This window comes from Cystoisospora suis, assembly GCF_002600585.1.
Source record: "Cystoisospora suis strain Wien I chromosome Unknown contig_2674, whole genome shotgun sequence".
NCBI lineage: Eukaryota > Apicomplexa > Conoidasida > Eucoccidiorida > Sarcocystidae > Cystoisospora > Cystoisospora suis.
Genome location: NW_027155471.1, coordinates 2,603 through 19,336, shown reverse-complemented (window position 1 = coordinate 19,336; position 16,734 = coordinate 2,603). Strand labels below are relative to the sequence as shown.

Sequence of the window (16,734 nt, the reverse complement as noted above, 5' to 3'; positions counted from 1 at the left end):
GGGGGGGGGGGGGGAGAGCAAATATACAGGGGAAAGACGGACCGACGAAAAGCCTAATAGCAGGAAAGCAATCGTTGTTTAAAACAGGAAAGAAAAAGGTGGAACAGAAAGAGTAAAAACCGTCGCCCGCCAAACAGAAAGGAAGTCCCGGCCAGCAATACGCGAAGATGATAAAACAAGCAAGCAGTACTGGGTACACCCAAAACACAATGGAGTGGGGGAAAACAAACAGCAAGTTTTGTGGTCCAGGCACCGAGTGGAAGAGAGTTTTCAGAAGAGGAGATGAGACGCCAAAAAAACAAATAAGAATCCTCCACTGGTAGAAAAACGAGCATGTAGGACCAAGACACGAGAAAAGACTTTGATGACAAAGAGGGGCTCATGTTCCGAGGAGCCCGGGACAAACTGTGTTGATGAAGCATCATCCCGTCACACTGAACGATTTGTCGCTTCCTCCCAGCGCAATCTGCCTCCGGCCAATATTGGTCATGCATGTGATACCACCCTCTGCTAGCGGGCTTGCGAGCGTTGGTTGCCTATGCTGGTTTTTTGTCACAGGAAAAAGCGAACCGTTTACTCGAGTGTTCTCCATAAAAAGCGGCAGCTGCGTTGAAAGCCTCCTCTAGGTCCTCCCATAGGCTTCCGGCGCTTCACCAGATGTCTTCGTGCTTTCTGCTTAAAACAGCGGTCCCGAGTCCCGTTGCTCCAAGCGCGGTGGTGAGAACGGGCGGGCGGAGGGGAAGGGAGGAGGCCGGCTGCGATGCCTGGAGCGACGAAGCTCAGTGAGCCTCGGAACCAGGATGTAATCCACAGTTGAGTAAGGCAGCGTGCTTCCACGTTCTCTGTTTCGCGGATATGCCGGCTACTTTCTTTCCCTGTAAAGCAACCGCCCAGCAAAACCGTGAGAAGTGCCTTTTTTTCTCCACATAGACTCCTACGGGAATCGTTGTTTCGGTCGGGAACCAATACGCATCAAGCAAAGGGATTTGGAAACGATCGCAGTCCTAGTGGTACCACTCGGCAACAACGAAATTACTGATGAGTTTGTGGCCCTTGCTCAGAATTCACCTGGTCCCCGTGTTAGGGATACCCCCAGGAGAGGCGAACGTATGCAGGCAATGTGTCTTTCCAGTACCTTGTTCTCGGGAAGACTGAAGTGGTTATCGGTTGCCTCTATCTCATCAACGCTCCCGCGGTGCCGCATATTTCGGCGTGCAGCACAGGCAATTGGACTCTGCGCGTCTGTCGGGGACAGCTCGTTGGCTGGCCTCCGTCACGTTGCTACAGTCAGGGGCAGGCAGTCCTTTTGTCACCTTGCGTGTGGAGACCATACTGGCGTCGTCCCGGAGTAAGCTTCTGAAAGAAAAAGCTCGTCACTAGGACCGTGCCGCCGGGGCGTTACTTTTTAGTCCTGATTAACAGGAGGAGTTTTGAATGAGTTGAATCAAAAGAGTGCTTCCGCAGAGACAACGGGGAATTTCCAAGTCTCAGCGGTCATTCCCTCCGCACTGGTAGGCCTTGAGCGGATTGCCTCCGTCGACGGCATTTCCTCTTTGACTTGTCTCCTGGCCCGCTTCTCCAAGCCGCTGCGCCTCCGAGGCACCAGCCGCTGGGGATGTGCAGTTTCGCGTTACTTGCTTTGTTGTAAGTCAGAGACATGCCATTAATCTCAATTCTGCCCCTTGGCATACATATTTAGGCTCGTGGTGAGGGCCAAGGATTTGACTGAAATTAGTCTGTTTGTCAGCTTGCAGTCGTCCGAGGCAGTTGACCTCACCTCGAATGCTGGGGGCGTTTACACGGAAGCACGTGGATATTTGGGGGCGCACTATGAAGTGCGCCACTCAAATCAGGAAATACTGGGCCTCGGAGTCGCGGATTTCCTCTCAAAGCACGAGGAAAGCAGCCGGGTGGGGCGGCGTGGTAGCACCAAGGGCTTCCCTCTCCGCGATAAAGAAAAACGGCTTCACAGATTGCAAGATTCCTTCACCTACGCTAGGTGGCCGGCCTCGCTTCCGCGAATGGGCGAATCACAAGGAAACTGGTCACACGCTGGCAGCACGTCAACCGCCGACTGTTTCGGCGACTTCACATGACGTCCCCGAGCGTACACGCAATGAACTTTTCTGTAATTCCAATCACTCCAGGAGAAAAAGAACGTGTACTTTCTCTGCCTGTTCTGGCTGTGCAGTTGCACCCACTGTCTTCAACAACCGCCTAGTCACGCGGCTGGTCCCCATGAAGTCCTGGACCCGCCGAAGAAGACGGGAGACCATGCTACCTATGACCCTCAACACACCATACAAGATACCTACCATTCCGGCGGAGGTTATGACGATTCCTTTGGCTCCATCCCTGAGTTTTTTCCGCCTCCATTTGATTTTGTCCAGTCGGATCCTGTAAGCAACTGCAGGGTGGGTGCCCCGCACGATGCGCGCGGCCTCCCTAACGGCTCGGGGATCAAGAGCGGTCGCAATACCAAGCAGCGGGTCGGACTCTACTCCTCTCTCTCCAAGTGCGGTGGCCAACCGGGAACCAATGTGGGCAGCTAGTTCCACCTTCCCGCTTTTCTCCGCCTTGTGTCTAACCAGAAGGCCGACTATCGCAAGGACGGCGGACAAGACCACGATTGTACCCGAGACGGGTAAGGATCTGCGGGGTCGCTGCGCGTGTTTCGGCAGTGTAAACCTGGCCACTGCGTCGTACAGACCACAGAATGCAAAATAATGCAGCGGCGATACAAAAGAACTTCCGATTGAGCTGTCATTCTCACGGAACAGCGCAAAGCTTGTTGTCCGTCCTGGGATGGCCCCGAGGTACCACTGGCAGGTCTGCCCTCAACTTACTAAAGTCAGGCTCGGCTTTCATAAACCCATCGCAGCTCAAGGAGACGTGCCGAGAGTTGTCCGTTTTTCGCTCCAGCAAGCAGTCGGGTTCAGTTTGCACTACCAGGGAAAGCCACACTCCTAAAGCAGGGTAGCTGCGGGGAAAGTTGGCCGTGAAAACAGAAGTGGAGAATTCGGGCCCAAGCTCAGTCTCGGTCACCGTTGGCTCCTCTTCAGGCGATGAGGTAGAGTGTAGAAGCTCGGCTATGATGGTCGAAACAGGGGAATCAACGAAGTTCACAACTCGGAACTTTGATACGAGAACGGGTTCGGTGAAGGCTCCATGGGGCATAGCTGCACATCACAAACATACCGACGTTTGCCAGGACAAAACACTTCAGTGAGCAAATAGCAGGGCATGAGGCAGAAGGAAATAATAGCGGCACGCCACCGCTGAGAAAAAGGTGGAAGCTTTTCTCTATCAAAAAGCCAGCGTATACCCGTAGAAACAAAGGCACTCCCACCAACTGAACGCTCTTAACCCGGATGTCGCCGCCTCACACCTCCTTCCAGGACACCGGGGATTAGCAGCAACACGGTAGTATCGGACTACATACACAGGACGCTACGCTTACCCCTTAGTCCCTTCTGAGGAGTAGGAAAGAAGAAGGGGACGTCTCCCACACGCAAACAAGCGACAACTCCCTGATCACCGACCTCGAGCGCCCCAGGGAAGCCGTGGACTACCAATTTAGTTGAGTTGACAGATACAGCCGGACCCAGCGCGCCCCCGTTTCTTGGGTTTATTGGTCGGAGCCAAAGAGTTCTCCCAGTTTCTGTAGTCTCCAACTCCTTCACCTCCGCTCCGCTGTATCGGTCCCCTGGCGACATCGGGCAGAAAACAACGCCACGCGAGCCTCGTTAGTATGGTAGTAGCTCTCTTCGGCACTCATGCTGGTGCCTCACCTGAGCAGTCGACACTAAACTGTGGACCGTTCAGGGGGTGCAGTTTTCACTCCCTCAGCACGCTACTGCATTTCCAGCACTTCACCCTGTCACTTCCGAATTGCAACTGACTCTCAAAAGCTTCGTTCCGCTCCGTCGACGAGTAGTACGTGTGCCACATTTCCTACGAGTCGCTGCCCGGATAGGAGATATGATATTCAATTTCACGTGTCGACGGCCCAGGCGGTCAAGTGTGGCCGACCAAAATGTGTCAGAGGAAGATGAGATAGTTGGCGCCCTCGGAGAATATGGCAGTCCTTACCTGCTCTGCAGTTCCCCAGTCCAGACAACATGCCAGCGTTCAGGCGAAAGGCCCGAAGGAAGTGAGCCTCTCCCTGCGGTATAGTACATTTGACCTCTCTGAACTCCTTGAACCGCGGCAGCCAGTCGGTATGATTGAAGATAGACGGGACCACAAGTGTATTACCTTCCCCGGTGAAAAACGGGCCGCGGCCTTGCCTGTAGAGTCCACTCTGCCGCAATGCTGGGATAGTAGCAAAGAACAGCACATATTCGACACTTTGTGGACGAGGTGTCTGCAGTCCGGATTGACCTATGACAGGCGCCGCCCGGCCCTCCGCTTTTACGAATCTGCCTTCCAACGCTTCTTCGTCAACATCCTCTTCTGCTAGTGCAGGGGCATCAGGAGAGATTCCGTCTGCTCCCCTTTCAGCTGCATCTCCTTTCGTATCACTCGTGTAGACCTCCATCACCAGGAGAGCGGCAAGAGAGGCCTGCGAGCATGTAACTATCCGGCGAGAGAGTCAAGAGGCCAACAGTATGCTTTCCTGTAGTGAACACTCTCTGAGCAGAGAAGGGCCCGAGGCACGAGCTTTTCGCTGCCGGTCCCCTGGCTTTCCTCTCTTTCCCAGGGACAAGATTGCCCACCGGAGTGGTAACACCTCTCGACTTTCACACCAGCTCCAGTCGCGGCGCTACGTCGGTTCCTAGCGGCCGACGTAGACTGATACCACCCCAGACATGCAAAAAAGACTATTTTACATGAAGGTCGGAGCAAGAAGGTGTTTGGAAGCCCTGTTTCCATGGCGTTAGGCAGCGATGCCGACAGCGCGCTGCCGACGCGCCCGCCGCGTCTCGATTTGGCGTCTGCTCGGGACTGGACTTTCTTTTCCTATCGCAACGAGGTGGGTCTTCAGCTACCATACGTGGACAACCGCTGGTCATCGAAAATGGTCTGTCCAAGTACCGCGGACGCCACATTGATTACTGTTTTGCTTACAAGGCCGTTGCCCGAAACTGCATTTGCCTTGTGGTCTCTATAACGGAATGCAGGTCGGACCCGTGGACTATCCGCCACTTCCCTATTTCTGCAGAGGAGGTAGGGGTTGACCCACGTGTGTAGCGGCACAAATGGTTGAAGGGCTTTTCGATTATGTGTCGAAATGATGAATGGTAGGTCCGTCACAACTGCGAGATGTGAAAATGTTAAGAGCTGTTGACTACTTTCAGGCAGTGCCCATTGCACACTGACACCTCAGAGTCTCGGCTTTTCACGACACGAGACCTAGGAGGACCCTCTTCGATGGAAAAGCTCACTGAACGCCTAACAGAAAGAAATGTGTGCGTTCCACTGCGAGCCAACAAGATGCCCATGTGTTCGTTTCTCTGCTTCGTGTCTTCTGTCGGGACAGGGGTATGCCGTGGTCCTTTATTCGAGGGCGCCCAGACTAATTACGGTTCTATCTGTTCAGGAACATAGAACTCGACAGCAGCACGAAAGGTGTAGCCAAAGGCCCGTTAAATTTATTCCACGTCCCCGAGAGACGCGTCAGAGAGCTGCACCCTTCGCGCTTTTGGCACAGTCCCAAGCACCCATTCCCCCATTCATGTCGCTCCTAAAATGGCAGGCGAACGGCCCTTTGCTGTCAACGGGTGTCACCTACACTGTCAGGCCCCGAAAGGAAAACGGGACAGAGCCTTTCCAGTAGACACGGTGAATCAGGGGTGTCATTTGCAGGAGCAATGCAGCTCTTTTTTCGCGCCTCTCCAGTAGCTCAAGGCCGCGCACTCCATCAGTTCACTCCCTTCAGCTACCGGCCCTCAATTCTCCGGGACAACAAGGGCTTCACTTCGACTGTCGGCGCGCCCCCCCCCCCCTACTGCGACGAGATTGGCGATTGCCTGGTTCGCTTGGCTTGTGATTTCTGGTGCGCTTACGACTGGGGTTGTTAGAGCTTCTAGATCAGTCCCTTCTCGTTGGCTGACACATCTGCGCTGGACAGGTCCCCGAGTCTCGCTGGGCTGCTGTTGGTGTCCTCCCACTTTGCACCCGGAGCGCTCAAGCAAGCTAGCCACCTGGCGGTCCCATGACCAAGAGTCGGCTAGTATAAATGTGTACTCCCGGTGACGCGTGTGTGATGCTCCTCTGCGCGACCCGTGAAGCGGTGCTTCGTAGTGTCAGTTGCCGGCCGGCGCTAGCTGTGATGTGATGAGTCGCATGTTGCTAAGCGTTGTTCGTTGGGTACTGCGCTGCTGCGCATGGTCCGCCGTCGCAGAAGGGTGCGGTCCGTCTCTACTAGGGTTGTGCTTAGGAGTCGTTCGTATGGAAGAGACAGATACGCACTTCATCAAGTTTGTATTTCATCCATTACAAACTGCGTATCAAACTGTTGACCTCCTGTGAACGGCGATGGTTGGGACAGCATCGCCTAGTGTTCCTCAGATACTTACGCGATTTCAAGACTTCTCTGTAAGCATCAGGAGAGTGAAAGAGAAGCAATACAGCGCAGCCCGGCCGCTATGGGCCGCTCTCTGTTCCCTGTCAAGTTGTTGGAAAAGCCTGGGCGCCAGAACGGATTGACACTCTGCGCAGAATAGCCGTCATCCAGTCCTTGGAAGACGAAGACAACACTAAAAACACACGGATGGACGAGTCACAAATACGCTCCCCGACAGATTCGGGTGAGTAGCAAGCGAGACTGCGGGTCCGCCAACCGCGGACACACGGACACCGCAAGGGTGGCTCTTCGTAACATTTGCAAGCATCCGAAGAGTTCACGTTGAGGCGAATCACCTGAACTCCAATCAGTCGATCAGAATGAGCGTAATGATTTTGTCGGGCTGTACAGGGAGTGGTCGGACGTCTACCAGCTTCAGGAACCTCGCAACCAGGCGGCGTGTTTCTATTACGTCCTGGGCTCTCCGGAAGAGACCTGAAACGGTGCCGCTGATGAGCTGCCACGCGCCATAAAAAAAACCTATCATTCCAGCGGAGGTCAGAAGGACCCCTTTAGATGAATTTTGTAGAGTTCTTCGTCTTCGTTTGTATGTGTCCATCTGGACAGGGTCAGAAACTGAGGGGTGGGTGCCTCGAACGATTTCAACTGCACTCATCACGGCTTGGGGGTCAAGCGACGTCGCCACATCAAGCAGTGGAAGGAACTTCACGCCTCTGTCCTCCAACGCGTAAGACAGCCGAGACGTAACGCGACCCTCAAACCTCACTTCCCCGCTTCTCTCCGCCCTGCGCTTGATCAGGATGCCTCCTAGTGCAACGATGGCCGACAACACCAGGAGTGTGCCCGAGCCAAGCAGAAGCCTGCGGAGTTTGTTGACCTGCTCCGCCTGTTTGAGTCGCCCGGCTGCGTAATGCAAAGAAAAAGAAAAATTAAGAGCTGCTGTGGTCACTCACTCCCAAATAGTGGTGCCGATGCGGCAGGGCTTGTTGTCCTCTCTGAGCTGAACCGAGAAACTGTCGACAAGTGCGCTGCTAGCTTACTGAAGTCGAGCCCGGCTTCTTGGAACGCGTCGCAACTCAAGGAAACGTACTCCGAGTTGTCCTCTTTACGTTCAAGTATGCAACCAGGTTCAAGTTCGACAAGCTGGACAAGGGCCGCTGCTAGAGCTGGAGAGCTCCGAGAGAAATTTGCCGTAAAAGCGAAGGATCTGGGAAGACTGGATCCCGGGTATGAGGCAGAGACTGTTGCCTCCTTACCACCTGATGAACTAGGGAGTACAAGCTCGGCTATCACGGTCGAGACAGGGGAATTAACGAAGTTCACAACTCGGAACTTTGACACGAGAACGGGTTCGGTGAAGGCTCCTCGGGGCATAGCTGCACATCACAAACATACCGACGTTTGCCAGGACAAAACACTTCAGTGAGTAGATAGCGGGACATGAGGCAGAAGCAACTAATAACGGCCCGTCACCGCTGAGGGAAACGCCAGCAACCGCGTGTCGCAGTTCAAATGAAGGCCCTCACTAACTGAACGGGCCTAACCCGGATGTCGCCGCCTCACACCTCCTTCCAGAACACCTGGATTAGCAGCAACATGGTATCACCTACACAGGATGTCACGGTTACCTCGTAGATCATTCAGCGGAGTAGGAAAGAAGAAGGGAACGTCTCCCACACGCAAACAGGCGACAACTCCCTGGTCACCGACCTCCAGTCCCCCACGGAAGCCGTGAACCACCAGTTTAGTCGAGTCGACAGATACAGCCGGACCCAGCGCGCCCCCGTTTCTTGGGTTTATTGGTCGGAGCCGAAGAGTTGTCCCAGTTTTTGTAGTCTCCAACTCTTCCACCTCCGCTCCGCTGTATCGGTCCCCTAGCGAAATCGAGAAGACAACAACACCAGCCGAGGAGAATCTCGGTCTTGTTCTCGGCTGACACGATAAAGGTTGACTTCGGCACCCATGGTAGCGCCTCACCTGAGCAGTGGGACGCTAAACTTTGGACCCTTCACGGGGCCCGTTTCTCACTCCCTCAGCATGCTACTGCGTTTCCAGCTCGTCTCTCTGTCACTTCGAGAATTGCGACTGGCTCCCAGAAGCTTCGCCTCGTTGACGAGTCGTCGGTGTGCAAGATTTCCTACCATCCGGCGTCTGGATGGAAGGAGATATGATATTCAATATCACGTCCCAACCCCGCTATGTCAATGACGGCGGTGGAGTGTGACCGGCCAAAATGTGTCAGAAGAAAAATGAGATGAGCTGGCGTCCTCAAACTATATGGCGGTCCTTACCTGCACTGCAGTTCCCCAATTCAGATAGCATGCCAGCGTTCAGGCGAACGGCTCGAAGAAAGTGAGCCTCTCCCTGCGGTATGATCCATTTAACCTCTTGGATCTCCTTGGACGGCGGCAGCCGTCCGGTGTAAGTGAAGATAGACGGGACCACAAGCGTATTACCTTCCTCGGTGAAAACTGGGCGACTACCCTCGTGGTAGAGCCCGCTCTGCCTCAATGCCGGGACAGTAGCAAAGAATGCCTCATATACGACACCTCTCGCATGGGGTTTCTGCAGTCCCGCCAGATCAGTGGTAACGGGCTTCGCGCGCCTCCTCGACTTTGAGAATCTGCCCTCTGATGTCTCCTCGTCAACACGCTCTTCAGAATTACGGTCCTCATCAAATTTGTCTGTAGCGGCACTTGGTTTGGGTCGTCTGTCTCCACCCTCATCACGGTTCTTCCCGCGTCTGTCTCCTTCCATCTCCGGCGGGGCGACACTAGTGGCGTACGCGCCCAACACCTGGACTTCGAAGCCCGAGACAACGCGGTCCTGTTTTTCTGTAGAGAGCTCGTCTTGTAGGTTTCCAGCCAAGAAAATTGACCCGCAGGGTGCTTCCTTCGCTGCCATTCAAAATGTAAACACTCTCCGTCTCCTCCGCTCTGGAAGCGACACCGCTGCCCGCAATAGTGGTAGCACCACTCGGTTTTCACACCACCTCGAGCGTCACCGCTAGGCTGCATCGATTCAGCGATCAAGATTAATACTGTCTTGGCGAAGCAGCGTACCGTCTTTTCCATGTCAAATGCGGACCGGGGAGTCGTTTCTGTGCTAAGCCCCACAGTGATCTGTGAAGCTGACGACAGCCCCCTCCCGACACTCGAGCCTCGTCTCTATTCGGCATCCGCGTCCACAGGACCGTTCTTTGTTCTGGCTGTGAAATCAGGGAGCGCCTTCTTCTTTGTGCTTGCTTACATCCCTGACCACTGAACCCGGCGTTTGCAGGCCGCCGGTGGACGCAACAAGAAAATCCATCACTCCCAGCAATCATCAGCGAGTAAACCATTGATGCTCTGACGCTTAAGTTGTAGTCAGTTTTGCTGTGACTATGAAACACACTGGCTTACTTCGCTTCATTTCCCTGTTTTCGCGAGAGGGGCAATGAACGCGGGGTGAGACTTTCGGTTTCTTCCGGAAGGCACGAGCCTCGACTGTTGCAGATTTGCAAGTGAAATAGAGGTTGGGATGCCATTCCTTGCCCTCATCAGCTGCGAGAAGCTCATTGCCACCTGGAAGACGTTTGTACTTCTCAATTGGATCCTGCCATACTCTCTCCGGACCGAGGTCCCGGCAAGGGCTCTTGCAACCCCACAGATTGTCCACACGTGATCTCGTCTTTTGCCTACTTCGCTGCGGGCCCTCCTTCTATCAGGAGGCTCATCCGAGCTGCCGTACCACTTTGGTTGGGACGAGAGCCACAGGCACAAATTTTCCTTGGCTTCTACTTGTCCCCGCAAGCGCAACCGAGTGGCTGGCCTTGCAAGCATATTGTGAAGCATTCTTCCGTCTCCCTTTTAATACGCTAGAGAGAGAGAGACTAACTGTGAGAGCCTTTCTCATATCGGTGGGTACAATTTGGAGATGAATAGGGTGCTCATGGCTTCGAACCAGGTGATCATTTGCAGGAAAGCACCCCACACGGATGATAAAGCCTCTAGGACCTGGCACTCATACTCTGACCCTCGGTAGCTGCTCCGGAGCTAATTAGGCCTCGTCGTGAATGGTTTATCGGGATTGTCTGCGGGCCGCTGAGGTCCGTGTCCTGCACTCTCCTGTGTAGCTTGGTAGACCCCAGTCCGAGGTGTCAACTGAATGACACGTGTCCGTAGAGGTGTGAAGAACTTGTATCGAGTTTCCGGCTCGTACAGTACGATATCAAGTCAATCCGGGAGCCCGTAAACGCGCTCACACACCACGATTTTTACACTGCCTCTAGACGGCCTCTCAAAGCGTGAATGCAGGGAATTCTGCTGCCGTAGTTTCGGTCACTCCAGAAGAAAAAGGACCTTTACTTGATTCGGTTGCAGTGGCATCGGACGAACATCTAACAGCTTTGAGAGCTTGCTAGTCACGTGGCTAGTTTCCAGGAGGTCCTTGACTCCTCGGAGAAAATCTGACACCTTGCCGCTGACGGCCTTCCACGCGCCGTAAATGAGGCCCGCCATTCCAGCGCTGGTGACAAGAACACCTTTAGATTCGCCCCTGAGTCTTTCCCTCTTGAGCTTGTGGTTGTCTGTGATTACGGGTTCAACCATCAGTCGATGAGTACCCCTCAGTACTTGAGCGGCCTCCATAACGGCTGGCGGGTCCAGAGAGGTCGCCACATCGAGCAGGCGTGCAGATTTCACTCCTCGTCTTTCCAAGCTGTCAGCCACCCGCGATCCGATATAGACCCGAATGTTTTCACCTTCGACCCTTCTCGCCCGGTTGCAGATCATCAAGCCTGTGATTGCAAGGATGGCCGATAACACCAAGATCGCAACCGAACCACGTAGAGGCTCGCGGGATTTCCTCACCTGTTTCGTTTCTTTGAGTCTCCCCACTGAAAAATACACAAGGAAAGAAAAATAAATAACTCGCGAGGTCATTCTCTTCAGAGCAGAGGCGACGACGCTGGCAAGGCCCGCTGTCCTATCTGCGGTGAACTGAGAAACTGCCCGCAAGTTCAGCTTACTGAAGTCGAGCTCAGTTTCTCGGAACACGTCGCAGGCCAAGGAAACGTGCTCCAGGTTATCCTCTTTGCGTTCCAGTACGCAGTCGGGCTCCAGTTCCACCAGCTGCCCCAGCGACGCTGCCAGAGGTGGGTAGCTCCGAGAGAAGTTCGCCATGAAGACGAAAGATCTGGGGAGCTGGGATGCGAGATGAGAACCAGAAACCAACAAGACTGTTTCATCCCGAGACTGGCCGCGTACGAGCACGGCTATCATGGTCGAAACAGAGGAACCAACGAAATTGACAACTCTGAACCTTGATACCCGGACGGGTTGGCTGAAGGCTCCACGGGGCAGAGCTGCACATCAAAACACACCGAGGCCTTGGAAGGAAAGAACACTTCAGTGAGTGAACATGAAGAGACGCCTAGGGAAAAATGGAAACGGCGCGCCAGCCACTGACCGGAACGTAGAAACTTTTCTCGACTGAAAAAGTCAGCAATCGCCCATCACAGTACAGAAACAGCCCTCGCTAACCCAACGGTTATAACCACGCCGTCGTCACCTCACAACTCTTTCCACAGCACCGCGTATCACCGGCAATGTCGTAGTGAGGAGACCCCTACACAGAATTTTACGCTTACCTCGTAGATCATCCACGGGAGTAGTAAAGAAGAAGGGAACGTCTCCCACACGCAAACAGGCGACAACTCCCTGGTCACCGACCTCCAGTCCCCCACGGAAGCCGTGAACCACCAGTTTAGTCGAGTCGACAGATACAGCCGGACCCAGCGCGCCCCCGTTTCTTGGGTTTATTGGTCGGAGCCGAAGAGTTGTCCCAGTTTTTGTAGTCTCCAACTCTTCCACCTCCGCTCCGCTGTATCGGTCCCCTAGCGAAATCGAGAAGACAACAACACCAGCCGAGGAGAATCTCGGTCTTGTTCTCGGCTGACACGATAAAGGTTGACTTCGGCACCCATGGTAGCGCCTCACCTGAGCAGTTGGACGCTAAACTTTGGACCCTCCGCAGGGTTCAGTTCTCACTCCCTCAGCATGCTACTGCGTTTTGCAGTACGTCCCTCTGTCACTTCAAGAATTGCGACTGACATCCAGAAGTTTCAGTAGGTTCCATCGACGAGTCGTTGGTGTGCAAGATTTCCTACCAGCCCGCGTCCGAATAGAGAGAGGTATGATAGTCGTTTTCACGAATCAAACCTGAAACCTGCTATGTCGAGAACGCGCGCGGTAAAGAGTGGCCGGTCAAAGTGTGTCAGAGGACAAATGAGATGAGCTGGTGTTCTCGAACGATATGGCGGTCCTTACCTGCGCTGCAGTTCCCCGGTTCAGAAAGCATGCCAACGTCCAGACGCGAGGCTCGAAGAAAGTGAGCCTCTCCCTGCGGTATAGTACAATTAGCGTCTCGGAACTGCTTGAACCGCGGCAACCACTCTGTATGATTGAAGATAGACGGGACCACAAGCGTATTACCTTCCTCGGCCACAACCGGGCTACTCCCTTCGTGGTAGAGTCCGCTCTGACGCAACGCCGGGACAGTAGCAAAGAACACCATGTATTCAACACTTTGTGGACGAGGTTTCTTCAGTCCTGCTTGATCGGTTGTGATGGGCTTTGCACCTGGCTTTGTGTTGGAGGACCTGCCTTCTGATGTCTCTTCGTCAACATGCCCTTCAGAAATACGGCCCCCTTCAAACTTGTTTGTACCGGGACGTGGTTCACCTATCTTTCCTCCGTCCGCCTTCCAGGTCCTGGCAGTCCTGGCTCCCCCCATCTCCGGCACGGCCGCACGAATGGCCAACGAGCCTGACCACTGGAAGCCTCGAGACGGCGGTCCTCGTTTCCGGTGAGAGCACGTCTTGTAGATTTGCAGCCCCCGAAAAAGGACCCGCAGCTTGGTTTCCTATGTTGCACTCTAAGGCGAAGAGTGCCTTCGTCTCTTCTTTGGAAGCGACACCACCGCACTCAGTAGTGGTGAGACCACTCGGTTCTCACACCACATCTGTCACCGCTACGCTGTGTCGATGTGGGGATCAAGATCGACACTGCGTTAGACATGCATAGAAAACTACTGTTTCCGCGCCAGAGGCGGAGCAGGAACGCAGATCCGAGCTTGGTCCCTAAGGGACCTCAGCTGACGACAGTGTGCGGTCGTCCCTCCGGCCTCGTCTCTATTCGGTATGCGCTGTGCGGAATGCTCCTGTGCAGGTGCGCGCGTTGCTGTCCTTATGAAAACGAGGCCCTCCTCTTGCTTGCTGCTTGCTGGAACCGTTAGTCTCGGTTCAATCTGCCTTAGCAAGTCTTCTGATGGGCAACCATGCAATTCTGTCACTCGCGTTGAGCTATCTGGGGCAAGCCGTTCCTTCTGTGCAGTCTCGGTGACTGACTGTAAAACAAACTGGTTTATGTTGATTCCTTTTGCTGTCTTTGCACAAAGGCGGGATGAAGGGGGTTGCTTCAATCTCAGAATCGGCTTAAGCTCCTAAAAGAGACATGCAATTGTCTGCGGTAGCCATGAGCCAGCCGTGTAGCGGAGTTGCAAGTGAAAAAGCGGTTGGGACGCGATTCCTTGCCTAATCAACGGTAGGAGCTCATCGCCACCTGGAATATGTTTTCACTGCGTATAAGGGTCCTCCCATACTCCCTCCAGACAGAGGTCCCGGCGAGAGCTCTTGTGACACAACAGACTGTTTATACCTAATTCCGTCTTCTGCGGATTTCTCGGGAAAAACGGGGAACTGGGTGCGGGCCTTCTTATGTCAGGAGGCTCATCCGAGCTGCCGTACCACTTTGGTTGGGACGAGAGCCACAGGCACAAATTTTCCTTGGCTTCTTCCTGTCCCCGCAAGCGCAACCGAGTGGCTGCCCCTGTAAACACATTGTGAAGCATTCTTCGTCTCCCTTTTAATACGCTAGAGAGAGAGGCTAACTGTCAGAACCTTTCTCATATCGGTGATTACCATCCGGAGATGGACAGGGTGCTCATGGCTTCGAACCAGGTGATCATTTGCAGGAAAGCACCCCACACGGATGATAAAGCCTCTAGGACCTGGCACTCATTCTCTGACTCGGTAGCTGCTCCGGAGCTAATTAGGCCTCGTCGTGAATGGTTTATCGGGATTGTCTGCGGGCCGCCGAGGTCCGTGTCCTGCACTCTCCTGTGTAGCTTGGTAGACCCCAGTCCGAGGTGTCAACTGAATGACACGTGTCCGTAGAGGTGTGAAGAACTTGTATCGAGTTTCCGGCTCGTACAGTACGATATCAAGTCAATCCGGGAGCCCGTAAACGCGCTCACACACCACGATTTTTACACTGCCTCTAGACGGCCTCTCAAAGCGTGAATGCAGGGAATTCTGCTGCCGTAGTTTCGGTCACTCCAGAAGAAAAAGGACCTTTACTTGATTCGGTTGCAGTGGCATCGGACGAACATCTAACAGCTTTGAGAGCTTGCTAGTCACGTGGCTAGTTTCCAGGAGGTCCCTGATTCCTCGGAGAAAATCTGACACCTTGCCGCTGACGGCCTTCCACGCGCCGTAAATGAGGCCCGCCGTTCCAGCGCAGATGATGGAAACTCCTCTAGATTCACCTCCGAGTATTTCCCTCTTGAGCGTGCGGTTGTCTGTGATTATAGTATCAACTATCAGTGAATGAGTGCCGTACACTGGTTGTGCAGCCTCCGTAGTGGCTGACAGTTCCAGCGAGGTCGCCACATCGAGAAGCTCCGGTGTGGCCTTGGGCCTTCCTCGCCTCGTCGCAGATCATCACGCCTGCGATGGCAACAATGGCCGACAACACCAAGACTGTAACCGAGCCGCGTACAGACTTGCGGGATTTCTCCTGTTTGGCCTGTTTGGGTGTCCCCGTCGAGAAATACGTACGACAAGAAAATAAATAACCGGTGTGGTCATTCTCTTCGAAGCAGCGACGACGACGCTGGCACGGCGTCGCCAGTGCTACTTGGGCCGTCCCAAGCGGACGAAGTGAATGGAAGGCAGGAGGCAGGGAAGGCGAAGAATTCAGATGGGAGGACCTTCCTGCAAGGAACTTTCTCCCGCCCTAGCGTAGCAGTATCAATGTCAAGTTTTAGACGAAGGCGAACACTGGCGCGGCACACGGCGAAGCGCCCTGAATAGTGCGTGGCCTGGAGAAGCCACAAGATCGTGTGTACAAGTGGTCGAGGACTACCCCTCCCTCTCCGCAGAATCTTGGTATCGGGCTTTTCTGGTGAACGCGGCGCTTTCGGTCGCGGCGACGAAGCGGATGGCAACTGATTGAGCAAAACGACTATTGCGGGTACGCGGTATGACGCGAATTCACGCAACTCTGCATGATAGGAAGCGCTTGCATAGTCGAGGCCACACAATCTTGAAAATATAGCAGGGACAAACTGATTAACAGACTCAGGTCAAACCGATGAAAAACAGAGCGGAGGGTGAAGGTGAAAGGCTATTGATCTTGCGGATACTACTGACGACTAGAGTTGCCCAAGTGCGGGGAGTCGGAGGTAACCAGCTATCTACGCTTGCCGCTGGGGTTGTAGGCAGGAAGAAGCTTGTGTGCGGAACGATGCAGACTGACAGTACCAAAGCGCTGCTGGTCTGCGCACGGAGGCGTGCAGTAACTAGTCCTGAAGAAAGGTACACAGAGCCGCAGGACGCTGTAGCGGAACTAGCAGTCCTTCACTGACTGACTCTACTTACAGGAGCGGGTTAGCTGTACCATAAGAAAAGTGAATGCTGTAAGGGACTATAGTTTATTCATCCAGGCAGTGCTGCGTGACGAGGTGCGTACGCGGCACCGCGAAATAAAGGAAGCGCGCATACCAAGAGATCGAGGAGACACCTGGATGTGCAACATCAACTGGAGTAGTATCTATCTGACTGGACGGAAATCCCATTCTTTTCTTCTTCCTACACAAAACTCTCTCTCTTCCTGACACAAGCAAGAGTCCTCGTAGATAAAGGAATAATGCTACGTAAGATCTTCATGGTCTGTCTCGTCTGATGTGAATGAGATACCAGCATAGCTTCATTTAGTTAGCATGATTGACAGCCGAGAGCCTGCCTAGTCATTTTGCTCAATTTTGCACACTAGAGTACCTTGGCAGCGCGCAGTCGCATCAGTCGACTCACTTGTCTATGCATAACAAATGCATGTGTCTCACCCAGGTACTTTACTACTCCAGGGAACTCCGGGTCCGTACCC

General features: G+C 53.9%; 4 protein-coding genes across 4 annotated transcripts in view; 1 reads left to right on the top strand and 3 right to left on the bottom strand.

The window, feature by feature from the left end:
- Positions 1 to 414, bottom strand: part of CSUI_005534 (fop carboxy-terminal duplication domain protein) — a 6,484-nt gene extending 6,070 nt beyond the window's left edge. Inside the window, exon 1 of the mRNA XM_068065709.1 lies at positions 1 to 414. This exon is cut by the window's left edge and continues 2,766 nt beyond it. The gene's annotated coding sequence lies outside the window, so the exon portion shown is untranslated.
- A 149-nt stretch (positions 415 to 563) lies between these two features.
- CSUI_005533 (uncharacterized protein) lies at positions 564 to 2,250 on the top strand. Its single transcript, XM_068065708.1, has 2 exons — positions 564 to 1,644; positions 2,192 to 2,250. The coding sequence occupies exon 1, from the start codon at positions 1,110 to 1,112 to the stop codon at positions 1,350 to 1,352; it is 243 nt and encodes an 80-aa protein (XP_067922315.1). The 5' UTR covers positions 564 to 1,109; the 3' UTR covers positions 1,353 to 1,644; positions 2,192 to 2,250.
- Positions 2,251 to 7,474: 5,224 nt separating this feature from the next.
- On the bottom strand, positions 7,475 to 8,493 carry CSUI_005532 (uncharacterized protein; the record flags this gene model as incomplete). The annotated part of the gene is made up of 3 exons (XM_068065707.1): positions 7,475 to 7,905; positions 8,158 to 8,403; positions 8,490 to 8,493. The coding sequence occupies 3 exons, from the start codon at positions 8,491 to 8,493 to the stop codon at positions 7,475 to 7,477; spliced, it is 681 nt and encodes a 226-aa protein (XP_067922314.1).
- A 2,355-nt stretch (positions 8,494 to 10,848) lies between these two features.
- On the bottom strand, positions 10,849 to 12,494 carry CSUI_005531 (uncharacterized protein; the record flags this gene model as incomplete). The annotated part of the gene is made up of 4 exons (XM_068065706.1): positions 10,849 to 11,405; positions 11,538 to 11,873; positions 12,159 to 12,404; positions 12,491 to 12,494. The coding sequence occupies 4 exons, from the start codon at positions 12,492 to 12,494 to the stop codon at positions 10,849 to 10,851; spliced, it is 1,143 nt and encodes a 380-aa protein (XP_067922313.1).
- Positions 12,495 to 16,734: the final 4,240 nt, after the last annotated feature.

Bases quoted from the DNA above. Each gene is read 5' to 3' on its own strand.
- CSUI_005533 (XM_068065708.1), top strand. From the start codon at position 1,110: ATGCAGGCAATGTGTCTTTCCAGTACCTTGTTCTCGGGAAGACTGAAG.